The sequence below is a fragment of the Limanda limanda genome, chromosome 18 (genome assembly GCF_963576545.1).
Source record: "Limanda limanda chromosome 18, fLimLim1.1, whole genome shotgun sequence".
Classification (NCBI taxonomy): Eukaryota; Metazoa; Chordata; class Actinopteri; order Pleuronectiformes; family Pleuronectidae; genus Limanda; species Limanda limanda.
Window position 1 is genome coordinate 20,210,051 of NC_083653.1, and position 13,069 is coordinate 20,223,119.

The 13,069-nt window shown below is 44.8% G+C and overlaps 1 protein-coding gene across 1 annotated transcript in view; it reads right to left on the reverse strand.

Annotated features, from left to right (window-relative positions):
• The window catches only part of mdn1 (midasin AAA ATPase 1), a 55,028-nt gene that overhangs the window by 17,666 nt on the left and 24,293 nt on the right, over positions 1-13,069 (reverse strand). The window contains exons 40-69 of the mRNA XM_061091155.1: positions 12,823-13,011; positions 12,331-12,420; positions 11,970-12,233; positions 11,626-11,890; positions 11,367-11,526; positions 10,917-11,033; positions 10,625-10,833; positions 10,398-10,546; positions 9,860-10,059; positions 9,077-9,300; positions 8,723-8,836; positions 8,140-8,269; positions 7,709-7,815; positions 7,398-7,531; positions 7,087-7,253; positions 6,725-6,845; positions 6,398-6,611; positions 5,630-5,870; positions 5,411-5,534; positions 5,153-5,311; positions 4,814-5,028; positions 4,347-4,734; positions 3,902-4,014; positions 2,870-3,539; positions 2,512-2,673; positions 1,637-1,922; positions 1,311-1,549; positions 706-801; positions 381-475; positions 138-262 (exon numbers count right to left, since the gene is read on the reverse strand). Of these exons, the coding sequence (XP_060947138.1) occupies positions 138-262; positions 381-475; positions 706-801; positions 1,311-1,549; positions 1,637-1,922; positions 2,512-2,673; positions 2,870-3,539; positions 3,902-4,014; positions 4,347-4,734; positions 4,814-5,028; positions 5,153-5,311; positions 5,411-5,534; positions 5,630-5,870; positions 6,398-6,611; positions 6,725-6,845; positions 7,087-7,253; positions 7,398-7,531; positions 7,709-7,815; positions 8,140-8,269; positions 8,723-8,836; positions 9,077-9,300; positions 9,860-10,059; positions 10,398-10,546; positions 10,625-10,833; positions 10,917-11,033; positions 11,367-11,526; positions 11,626-11,890; positions 11,970-12,233; positions 12,331-12,420; positions 12,823-13,011 (5,767 nt within the window). The remainder of the gene's footprint in view (positions 1-137; positions 263-380; positions 476-705; positions 802-1,310; positions 1,550-1,636; positions 1,923-2,511; positions 2,674-2,869; positions 3,540-3,901; positions 4,015-4,346; positions 4,735-4,813; positions 5,029-5,152; positions 5,312-5,410; positions 5,535-5,629; positions 5,871-6,397; positions 6,612-6,724; positions 6,846-7,086; positions 7,254-7,397; positions 7,532-7,708; positions 7,816-8,139; positions 8,270-8,722; positions 8,837-9,076; positions 9,301-9,859; positions 10,060-10,397; positions 10,547-10,624; positions 10,834-10,916; positions 11,034-11,366; positions 11,527-11,625; positions 11,891-11,969; positions 12,234-12,330; positions 12,421-12,822; positions 13,012-13,069) is intronic.

Consider the following 13,069-nt stretch of genomic DNA (forward strand, 5'->3'; position numbering starts at 1 on the left):
AGAGGAGAGTGAGACAAGAGCCAGGATTGGTGTTTTGAACAAATTCACAAATTCAAGCACGTCATGTGGAAAAAATTGAATCGCTAATTCAACTTTGTTAAAACCAAATGTTTTGTTTGTAGAAATAAAAGAATTACCTTTATTAGCCTCGTTCTTCTGTTCCTCCAGATACCTCTCCACCAGCTGGTATATAGAGAACCAGTGCTTGGTTGATTTCTCATTGTGCCGCTTCATTGCGTTGTCCAGACTGCTCGACCAACAACTACCAGACAAAAGTGACAGGACACATTTCCATTAAAACTAGGAATTTGAATCTCTCTCTACACTATGTACCTCACAAAAAAAAAAAACTGTCTTGATAGAATCCTTCTGTGACTCACTTGAGCTCCAGTTTGCGCCACTGGATAATGAGCTGGGTGACTGGTTCCAGTTCTTTCCGCAGAGAGACCAAACGGCTGGCGTTATTCTCCCAGTCCTGAGGAAAGCAGAAAGAACAGATGGGATGACAAGAAGCACAGAGCTCTCCTCTGAACAACAAACTAACATTTCAGAAACTGTAACAAGCAGATTTTTAGTTTTCTACATGTTGGCTATTAAAATTGTCACAGATCATATTTTCCAAATGTATCAACATTTCCTGCAACTCTTAACTACATTATAGTTAAAAATATATATCCTGTGAGGCAGCTTGCAAACTGAGCTCACCTGTGCTTTACTGAGCAGAATCTCCAGACCGTTAAGGAATTTGGCGAGTGGACTGGCCAGACTGAAAATCATGATCCTCTCCACCACCACAATCAGCTGAAAAACAACACACACAAACACAGGGTTACATTTTATAGCCCAAAGTTTAATAACTCTGTATGACAATAGCAGCTGCATGTAAAGCACAAGGTTACCTACAGGCCACAGAAATGGTCATTCTAGCACTCTGGTACTTTTACTGTGTAACTATTAATCCTATGTAAAGTTAGATAGTACAGTTAGTAGATGTGGACACTAATACCGTTTCTCCAACCAGTGAATTATGTTCTGTTTTACTTTCTATAGATTCTACAGATTAATTTACAGTCATCTTACTAAAGGAGATGAGTGTAAATTACTCCAGATCAAATGTTAATCAAACATTTTGGGGCAAACTGTTTCTTCTGCAGCTGCTATCTCTTACAAAAACACCCAGACATATTAGAAATGAATAAACCAACACATGCACATCAAGAGGTCTTGCTTCCAGTTACATTCCTAGGTTGGAGATATTGAATCCCTTCTTGCTCACTCCCTGTAAACCTCTAAGTAAAAACCGAACTGACCTGTACGAGTGCGGGGTGGTCTGGCCAGTCTTCCAGTCTCTGCTTCACTGCCACACTCAGCTGCTCCAGAACAGGGAGACACTGGCCGGCCTCGCTCATGTTGGGCTGCTGATAAAAGTCATAGGGTCCATCTGAGGCGACGATCAGACCATCGGGACCCCCTGAGCCCTGCACCGTGTTCTGGAGGAGGGCAGAGAGCAGCAGCTCACTTCCTGTCAACTGCTGGTCCAGTTCAGCATCTGAGGGGGACCAGGGGAAGCCATGAATCACTTTCCATTTACATCACTGCATTTCTGCTGTACTGCTAGCAAACAAAAGATACTGACCCATCAGATGATAGAAGCGTGACATCACAGGGGCAGCGATCTGGTAGGAGGATACCAGAACTTTGATGGATTCTTTGCTGTGATTGGCTGTTACTGTGCTCTGATACCACAGAGATCGGGCGTATCCCAGACACAGCCGCTGGTGGACCTGGACCACCATGTTCATGGCAGCCAGAGACAGGGAGGCGCTCTCAATTGACTCCTCCTGGTCTCTCTCCTCCTCTTCGGCAATCTCAGAGTCTGTTGGGCCCTCCAGGGTTGGCTGGGATATGATGTCTGCAAAATCCTGATTAAGAGCATGGACACAAAGAATGAGCTGAGAGGAAGTATGAATCCATTTCCTTTATGTAAAATTAACTAATGGCAATGTGTCAGTGATTGCCATCTCTGAGTTTGTCCTTCCAGCTCTTTGGCCCTATATATCTAGACTGCTAACCAGACGAATTACTTCAAGGAGTTTGGAGATATTGCATTCACAAGGCAAGATATGTGATCTGTGAGGTCACAGTGACCTTGACCTTTGACCACGAAATTTTATTTAGGTCATCCTTGAGTCCAAGTGAATGTTTGTGCCACATGTTATCATATTCCCTTTATGTAGAACTAACATATTGTCTTCAAAACAAAGCAAGGTTATGTGACCTTGAGCTTTAGACCTCAAAACACCAAAATGTAATCAGTTCATCCTTGAGTCCAAGTGAATATTCTAACCAATTTTGCCTCAAGGCATTCATGAGATATCATGCTCACGAGAATGGGACGGACAATATTGATGGATGTACGGACAACCTGAAAACATATGGCCTCTGTGCCAGCACCAGCCAGTGGCTGATCTCCACACATATTAAGACATGTGTGAGCATATCTGTCAATACCTTGTTGAACTGTGGGAACTGGTGTCTGAAGTCCCTCTCCTCCTGCTCCTCCTCAGTCAGTCCTGAGCCGTGCAGTCGAGAGCGGTTGCGGTACAGACTGGCCTCCAGCTGCTCTCTCTCTCTCTTCTGTCTCTCCTGGTCGTCCCACTCGTTCACCATAGCCTGGGAAGCATCATGTTACAGTCAGTACAGCAGCAAGCGTTTAGCTTGTAAAACAAATGTTTGACTAAAAAAACGTGCAGAATATAAACTTATTTTGGTTATATAAAGATGATAACATACAACCATTATTATAAATAACATTACACACAGTGAGAAAGGGGAGACAGATGTTTCACACATAAATTAAGGCTCTGACCTGGCAGATGTGTCTGAAGAGGCTGTGTGCCTTGGAGCTGAACTCTCCTGTGGACAGGGTATGGCACTGCACGAGCAGCAGAGCATGCAGAAGCATCGTTAAGGACTTGGGGACCACATGCTCGGGGTCCTGTTGGGGCAGGAGCTTCCCCAGGCAGCGCAGAACATCCATACAAGTGTTGGAGCAGAGGAAGTCAGCCCGGGCCAGGTAAGAGGGAAGACTGGAGGACAGGGAGGGGAAGGCCAGCAGGCAGGACACCAGCTTGTGCAGACCTGGCACAGGCGTGAGCGAGGCAGCCACCTGGGAGGCCACCAGCCTCATGCCGTGCCGGAGCTGGAGGATGCCAGTCCGCACTGGCCCGACCACGTCAGGGTACAAGGGGTATTCCTCGGGCAGCCTCTGGGAGAAGCGCTTCTGGGAGTTCTGCCACACAGCCTCCTCCTTTAGCAGACTCTGAACAAAAGACCTGGATTTGGAGGAGGAGCCCTGAAGGGCCTTCAGCAGGTGAGCCAGCAGGTCCTCGATTCTGGAGGTCTGGCCGATGCTGCAGAGGTAGTGCTGGAGCTCCTGGAAGAGTCGACCATACTGAGGCTCATGAGGGCGACAGGCCTGTTTCCTGGAGAGCTCAGCTATCTGATCCTTCACCTGCTGCATACGGATCCACAGGTACCTGCATCCAGTAGGTGATCATGAAGTTTTAGCAGGGAGGACAGCCTCCAACACACAGACCATAATCATAAAAGTGACATTTTAAATTATATAATTTCATCCAGTTATCTGAATTTATCAGGATTTTCAACAAAACCTTATATATTCAGTTTAAGTCAGTTGTTATATTTGCCGTTGTAATGTGACGCTTATGCTACAGAATACTGCTGAGCTGATTTTTTGTAGATTCACAATGGTTCTCATTTGTGCTTAATAACAAATTACAACCACCAAAATAAGATACAGAACTGTGAAAATGGACACTTGGTAAAATGTGAATATTTGAATACATATTGAAGGTCACAGGGTGAGACTGGTTCTGACCTGATCCGAGGATGCTGGAAGCCATCAGTGGTGCTACTCTCCTCCAGCTCTGCTCCAGTCATCAGCTGAGATGACAGACTGCGACCTCTCCACTCCTCCTGCAGCAGAGCCAGCTGCAAGAAAACGATGGAAGTGTCAGTTTAAAGTATTTCCAGCATTAACCACCGCATTATCTACCACTAACCACAACCATTTTCTGAAAGCAGAATGGAACATTCTTTTTGACTCGTTGCGTCAGACAACACAATTTACTTTTTATTTGTCACATTTCTTCAAATATCACAGTATATTTGTTATTCTGCTGTTAAAGTATAATTCCAAGGCTGTATCAGCTAAGATCCATGTGGATAAAGGTTATGGATTATGATCAAATGAATCAAAGGTAATCAACACTAGTTTTTACAGACAATAGGATACTAAGCACTAAAACCAGTTGGCTGCTGACCTCTTGCTGAGCGTAGTTGAGTTTGTAGGCCCTCTTCACAGCTGGGTCAAAGATGGTCTGTGGTGTCCACACTTTAATCTGCAACAGGCCCATGTTGACCCAGAACACTCCAGCGCGGGCCAGCGAGTTGGTGCCTTGGACCTTGCTTTGGACGTACTGCTGCAAGCAGGTGATGCAGGACTGCAACAGGCTGTCAGGGAGCAGATTGGGGGGGAGGAAGTCTCTGAAGACAGTCTGGATCTCCTGGGCAGCTATCAGGGGGTCAGCATCCTCCACCAGGCTCTCGCAGCTCTCCATGTAGCCCTCCTGCAGACTGGGAGGCAGCAGGTCGGCCATGCTCTGAAGCTGCCGACGCAGGACCACGCCCTGCAGTCTGAAGTCGGTGCCCCTGAAAAGATGTGGTGGTGATTAAAAACGTGTTTTAAGAGAACTGAGAGGACTAGGAATATACGTTTCTTCTTATATACCTGAACTCTGTAAGTGCAGGGATGGCCATATTTTCCCACAACACTGCAGACACATCCTGCAGCTGCTGGATCCTCTCCTTCCACTCCCCCAGGGTGACATGGGAGAGGGAGAGCAGGACGGCTGCCGACGGCTCCCAACGATCTCTTGTCTCACTGCTCATCAGCACTCCCAACATGCAGTGCGACCACACTGCTTTGCTCAACAAAGCTGGACCCTAAAAACAACATGGACACTCTTCAGTAAATTATATCAAAACCAGCTGGAAAATCTGTTCACTCTGAGAATCGGCAGGCTGACTAAAACATCACAGTTAGACGTCGTCGTTAAAAGGCCTCTACCATATTATCATGGGGCAGCTTTGGACCCGGCTTGGACTCCGGATTAAGTGGGTCCCATTTCAACCAGCGGTCTGGGCTGGAGGTCACGTAGCTGGTCCACAAGGCAGACAGAGCCTCTGACAAGAGGTCACACCACACAAACTGCAGCTCGTCAGCCGGCTGGAGGGGAGAATAAGCATTAGCACTGTTGATTAAGTTTGTGGGTTCGAATGAGTTTCCTATTTGTTGTGGGTTTCTGAAAATGCTCATTCTACTGACCCTGTCACTGCTGAGCAGGAACCAGAGGGGCTGCAGCTGACTGACATTCATCGGTGTGGACTGGAGGCAGTAACGAAGATGCCTGGAGAGTTCTCTGCGTATGCTGTCTTCTGCCTCCTGATCACTGCAGAATCAAGAAGAAGAGTTAATGGAACTGCCAACTGGTTCACAGTCAGTCTCCATAAATGTTGTGTTGTTGAGTGAGAGGCAGATTCTTACCCAGGAGAGAGAGCCAGGTGCAGCAGGTCAGTGCTGAGTCGCAGCTGGTTGAGCACAGCCAGTTCTTCCATCAGGGGCCAGAGCTGGGCTCTGCGGCTGAGCTGCTGCAGCTCTTTTCTGGGCAACTGGATTCCGACCTCTGGCTCCTCCTCGTCAGACATGGAGCGGAAATCTAAGAGACCCCTGGAGGTCATTTGACACTGCTGCTGCTCGACACTGGACACCAACCTCTCCAGCACTCCTGATGGGATGGAAATGGGATTTTTAAGTTAATTAACCAAATACAACTTGATATTACAAGTCGTTCAGAGCTAAATGTTTGATGCCTCATTAGCATCTAAAACAAAAATGTGAAAGTGCTAGAAGAAACATGCAAAATAATCAATATTTGTTTATCTTAAAATAATTTTTGTAAAAATCTGTTTAAATTTACATTAGTTTACATTACATACGTTTTTTAAATCATTGCCTAAAACCTATATTTATAGGAAAGCCTTTTAATGTGGGTTTTTTAACTAGTCTTTTCAGATGTTTGTTTTAAATATTTTCTCTTGTTATTTATCTTTTTTTGTAAGTTGTTATATTTCAATGTATTTTGTAAAGTACTTTGTAACTCTTTTAGAAAACGGCTAGAGAAATAAAGTTTTATTATTGTTTATAAGTAAAGTAAAGTAGGTAATGCATCTGTTGAGACATTTCGTGCTGAAACAACAGACGAACTTCACCTCTCTCGGGGGTAGAAAAAATCTTTCTGTATCACAAGCTCACCAGACTTCTGAGGATCCAGCTGGTTGTTTGCCAGCAGAACAAGGCCCCAGGCTTCCAGCAGACTCTCTTTAATGTCCAGTTGGAGCGCGGCACCCTGAAGTCGGAGCAGATCGTTTCTCCAAGGCCCAGTGTTGCCATCCAGCCTCAGATCACTCACATCTAAGGCTTTACTCAGGAGCTGCAGCCGAGACGCACACTTACCCACTGACTCCAACTGAGGAAGATGAGACGGTTTATGAAGTAAACAGATGTAAATAAATAAACATAAAAACAGATAATCTAGCTTTACTTTCTTTCTTTTTTAAGTTGGATTTTGACTTTCCTCACCTTGAATGGCAGAGCTTTCCCCAGATTTTTCTGGATGCCTTTCAATGCTGTGGCCACAGACACCGGGGTAGACAGGACAGTCTGGATGGCTGTGGAGACCACCTGCAGCTCCTGGTGACCTCTGGACACAGCACAGTCATAAGTGTTAGTTGTAAAGACATGTGTGATATAAAGTTTCTGTAACACAGCTGTAATGCATTAGTAATCTGTGAAATCAAAACACTGTAATATGTACAACTGCAATCTCAATACGCTACCATCTCTCCAATGTTGGTATTATCAGCAAATATACACAAAACAAATACAATTCTAAATTGTGTAACTTAAATGGAAATATGAGTAGAGTGAAGGTAAATATTTACTCTAATGTGGGGTCGGTGTCTCCCAGCAGCAGCTGCGGCAGCCGAAGGATGAGGTGTTTCTGCACCCACTGCCAGTGCAGAGACAGCACGGAGATGCCCTGCGAGTCGGCTGGCATCGTGCTGCACACATCCCAGAAACGATCGAGCCACTGCAGCAACTGCATGATCTAAAACACGACAAGTAGACAAGCACAGGTGAGGTGCTGTAGTAGAAGCACCGGCAGCAGCACAGCAGTAATCATATCTTCATTAAGTTAATCCAGGAAAATAAAGAATTGGTGGAAAGTGACTGATGAAGCAACAGTACTCACCTCAAACGTGATGTGGTCTGAGATGTAGTTCTGTCCGCTCAGCACAGCCTGCAGCGTGAAGGTGGTCCACAGGTCGAAGAACGCCTGGAGGTGCATCAGCACTGGATGAGGCAGGTGACCGATATCAACAGTTCCTGTGAAGGGAGGGAAAGATACAGACACATGAAATTCACTGATGATCCTCTGTTGCTCTTGGGTAGATGTTTGGATTTAGTTTTAAACCGTTACAGTAACTCAGTAATGCAGGTGGGTTTCAGGTATCAAGACCTTATTCCACCAGTTTATAATTAACCAGTGTGTTCTGTGTTTACCTTTACTGAAGGCTGTGGCTATCCTCAGGGCACAGTTCTGCGCAGACAGGTTGATAGCACAGGTGCAGATGACAGACCTCTCCTCTCTGTCCATCATCAGAACGATTCTAAGAAACACACAAACCAATCAAACTTGACCATGTCTAGCAAATACTTAATTCATCACACATTCCACACATAATTATACCTGCGTAACCATCCATAACACTTTTATTTTTAATTGTCTACCATTCTAGATTTGAGCAGAATAAAATTATAAGTCAATATATATGCAGTAATAATTTTGAACTGAAATTATGTTTCAATGTATCTTTACTGAAATTTGTTGCTATCCCTTGTACGTTTACTGTCTTTCTCCTTGAGTGGTATATAGACAACATGGCTGAGTTAGATTCGTTTACATGGAAAACTATTTAAAGCCGTTTGTTTACCTGTTAGCGACGGTGTTCAGTGCCTCCAAAAACTCCATGTATCTCTCCTCATCCTCAAAGCTGCACTTGTTGGCTAAAATGTCCAGATATTGTTTGTTCCAGCGCATGTCCACCAGAATCCTGTATTCATCTGCAACATAAACACACAATGATTATCAACTTGGTGATAGACAAAGAGTGCAATTACTAACATCTTGTAAAATCCAAAGTTAGTTCATTTTACCCAGTGGTAAGTGACTGCATTTTGCTAAGTTAGCGTGTTATTGTAGATGCCCTACAATTCATTAATGTAAACATAGTTTCTGATAGCAGGAATGTTGAATTGAAAATACTATTCAAGCTGGAAGAAAGATTTATCAAAAACTTTTTCTGATAAAAATTATTACAAACTTCCTTGTTCTAAATACTGTACTTTTCCAACTAACCCCTTAATCATCTTATATATCTATACATGAGTGAGACAGCCAAATAAAAATGCCTTCAACTGCTAGTGTTCCTGATCACTTGGGTTGATGGCTTCTTCCATTATCTTTCAAAAAAACAAGAAAAAACACTGATGAAAGATCATAGGAAGAAATGTTACCTGTGCTGTGAGGCTGCAGCAGCTCTGTGAGGGACTTGCTCTTAGCAGCAAGTTTGGATGCGAACACAGCTTTCAGAGACCGATTTCCTGCCTCCACCTGGACGAGCGCGGCATCTGGAAGAGTCAACAACAACAAAGTTTTAGTGTTCGAAATACTAGACAGTGCTGGACAATCTCAACTATTTATTATTCTTTTGGGCAGTGTCACACAAGAGATCCCTCTCTAATGAAGAATATTTGGTCTATCTCCCATTGCAGTTTGACAAAAACACGTCACTTGAATTCTTAAAAAGAAAATTGTGCAGAATACTTTGCAATGAATATAAGTATAATATAGGAGTGTAATTCACAAACCAGGAGCATATTTGTAGCTCTTTCCCAGATGGGAGAGCCAGCTGCTGCGGAGGATCCAGTCCCCATGAGAGGCTCTCTCTGTGACCAGTCTCACTGCTGTGGGTATCAGCTTCAGAGCGTCTCCTTCCTCCAGATCCACCACACCTTCAGAGAACACCAGGCTTTCATGGACACCACTGTTCTGCATCGCCCTCTGCAGGTCACTTAGGCTCAGTGGTAGATTCCTGTGCAGACAGTAATAGACTTCATGCCTTTTTTCCATAGCGGTGATGGGTAGGATCTTCCCTTTTAGGAATTACACTTACACAATAACTCCTTTCAGTATTTACAATTACAATCAGCTCAAACCTGTTCAGGTTCCAGCTCTTTATTTTGGAACAAAAAATGTCTGTCATTGTGACATTTTCAACTGTATAACTGACATCCTCATAAACACATAGTTCCATCTGTAAATAACAGTGACCCTGGCACTGATTTGTACTATTAAATACAACCAAGAGCATATTACTGGTAGATTCCCTTTAACGATTGATGGATTTATACCATTAATCTCACAGTTATTGTAACGAAAGATAAAATATTTTTCCAACAACATCCCAGGGTTGTACAATCCTGTCTGTGAGAATTATAAACCCCTCTGCAGTGTTTAAATGCATTCTATGGATTTAAAACTCCAACTGGACCTCCTAGTTAATTTTACACTTGACTGGATTTGGAGTGAATCCCTGCTTGTGTTGCACTTTATCCACTGCAGACTCATGTGTTTGCTGTTTACATCCTCACCGTTTGCCCTGCAGGCTGAGGGTGTTCAGGCAGAATGCCAGAACCTGTCCGTCTCGGAGAACGGCGGAGAAGCAGGAATCTTCTGTGGAGAGGAGAGCGGAGGGGAAGCCGTCAGGCCAAACCCCGGCACACAGCAGCCCGCTGCCCCAGTCCTCCGTGTCAAGGATGGCCAAGTGCTGCTCAATCACCTGCTGGGCTTGCTAGAAGGAAAATTAAGCAGTAATGTTTATTCATGAACATGCTCATTCGATTCCATTATGCACAGCACAACGTAAACACATGGAAATTGAACATGGAAAAGAAAATGTTGACCAGACAATTTAATGAAACTTCATCCTGTAAAAATATACTACAGTTTAAATGGTAAACTAACAACTGAGTGTATACATAGAAAACAAAAGTGTTCCCAAAATTGAACTGTGGTGGACATAACAGATGAGGGATGCAAGTGTGACAGATGTTTTTCCATATGGCTTATGAAAAGTGAGACAGGAGAAATATTATAGAGGGTAATGCATGGGAAATGAGGCATTGATACCTTTTGGTTGGCAGTGGTGCGCTGGCACAGGGAGTATGCCTCTCTACAAGCGTGCTGCAGGGCGCTGGGTATATCCACACCTCTGTGCAGCTGACAGGACAGCAGGGTGCCCGCATGCAGGAGAGAGGCCAATGACGAGGCAGGGGAATCTGAAAGAAAGACGCTTCAGTGTTATCTTAAACTCTGACAGACAGTTCAGTCATTTGTTGTCATTATTCAGTACCTACCCCAGATGGCAGATTTGATGCTTTTATGTATTTCAATCAGCAGATCGCACACACAGTCCCCGGACACCCCAGCAGTGTGAAGCAGGGTCTTCAGGTCCAGTGAGTCCCAGCAGACGCCCTCATGTTCCCCTGGGATGTAGACCTCCACCCCTCTGTTCCTCATGGCTCTGGAGAGCTCCCCATGCACGGGGTCCATGGTCAGGAACAATCTGCACAAGCCACACATAACCTCAGCATTGGCTTATTCAATTACTTCAACAGGAAGTCAACCAGCTTTCATTTTTTGTACTACCTGAAGTTGGGATGTGGGGTGATTTGGGGCGTCTTCCCGTCTATGACGCCGCGTTCGTTGATTGTGAGGCATCCACCAGGCTCCAGCAGAGCGTTGAGGCGATCCAGGACAGAGGCACTAAGGACAGAACACACACAATGAACTCAAATGGCTATTTTTAGGCCACGGACCCTTTTTCAGGCTTGACTATAGATTTCTATATTTCTATATTCAAAATCAAAAGGCCTGATTTGCCAAATGAAAGGAAGGTTATGCACAGATTGTGGATGCTGTCCTATTATTTTTCTTGGCACTAAATCGTTTCTCAAAAGAGACCACAAACATGTTATTTAAACTAAAGCATATCTGCAATGTGTGACAGACAAAAAGCTAACTTTGTGAAACACTGCCAGAAATTGTTTCATATTTTCAAATACATTCGTTTTTTATAGACAACCTGACTTTCCTCACCTGCAGAAGTTAACATTGTCCATGAGCAGCCAATCCCCAGCCTGCAGGGCCTGGACGAGCATACCGTCCAACCACTCAAAGCCCCCGTTAGTCCAGCCATCCTCCAGCTGGGCCAGACGTTCCTTCAGCAGCGTGAAGTCCATCTGCAGCTTGGACATGTCTGGAGGAAAAACAAAGTCATGGAAACAAACTCATTATTGTATCCCATTTTCCCTTTTATCAGGCAGTAACCTGTTATTTAACAGTGCTTGGTCATTACCAGTGAACACTTTGAGTTTGGTGTTGAGTTTCTGCAGGAGGAGGATGATGACCTCCAGCTTGTTCAGAGCCTCAGAGTCGACCGTTCCCCCAGCTTTCTGCAGCTCTTTCTCATTCAGCCAGTTGCAGAACAGGCCCCAAGTCTGCAGCAGGAACTCGGTGTCCTGGATGCCAACATCCAGTGACATTAGGCCACGTCTTATTACCATGGCAACTATGTAGTCCACGCTTTCCAGCACTTGTTGCCAGGGTCGCATGATATCCACCTAGAATGGGGAAGAGAGTTATGGTCTAAAGTGGTTTTCACCTTCAATGAAGAGGTATTAAACCTGACTTCCTGGTTACCTGTTCGAAGCCTCCCAGCAGCTCAGTGGTGTCCATGGAGCTGTTCATGGCCATAACTCTGAGGCGGTGTCCTGTCAGCAGGGCCAGCAGTCTCACCAGGCTGGTCTTTCCGCTGGCTGTGGGGCCGACCAATATTGTCATCCAGCCCATCTCCACGCACTTCATCAGGGACTCCAGCGGCCGCAGGGCCTGGTGCGTGATGGACAGTGGGGGGTCCAGGGCCACAGGGGCTCCACCGCTGCGCTGTAGGACTGAAAAGCCCACCTACAATTCACAAGAGAGGAAGTACCAAAAATGATTCACAAAATGTTAACCATTTTTATGTTGAGAACAGGGGTCAGATTCTGGTGTTTGGATTCACCTGCAGGTTGAGTGGAGTGATGTGGAACTGTCTGGAGCCGGTGTAAGGCTCAAAGTCTTCCCCAAACACCTTCCTGAACACACACAGTACCTGAGAGGAGAAAACAGAAAGTTCAGATAATATAACAGTGGAAAAGGCTTTCCATATTTTGAGTCAGAACTATGAAAAGAAAAAAAAGAGGGTGGCAAACCAATGCAGCAAAGCTAGAGTTGTGCATGAATGCAGGAACTTAACACATGCGTCATGACTTTAAGGAATTATGTTACTACAATGAAAAATTCACCAACTCATGCATGTGAACAAGAACAACAGTAAAACCCCAAACAACAGAACATAAAACAGAAGAAAACAGGTACTAGTCTTTTAAATATTAATATGAAATCATATTAAAGTTTAAAAAACGAATTGAATTAATCAATAAATTGATAAAATACATAGCGTTTATCTGTGGACCCTTAGATAAGTTGGTAGTTAGTTGGTGGAAGAGAATACCTGAGCCTTGTCAGCCTCTGTTCTCATCCTATCAGCATACACCAACGCCACATGTTGGCCTGGACTGAAAAATCCCGGCGACTGGTCGGCCTGCATCAGCTGACACCACCTGAACATGTCACGCAGGTTGAACTCCCAGGGGCTTCCTTTCTGACCCCATCGTCGTTCCACAGACACCTCCTGGACAAGCTTTGGGAGGAAGAAAGAGCCCTTTAAACCTCATGCTTCAATGGGAACAGCTCAATCG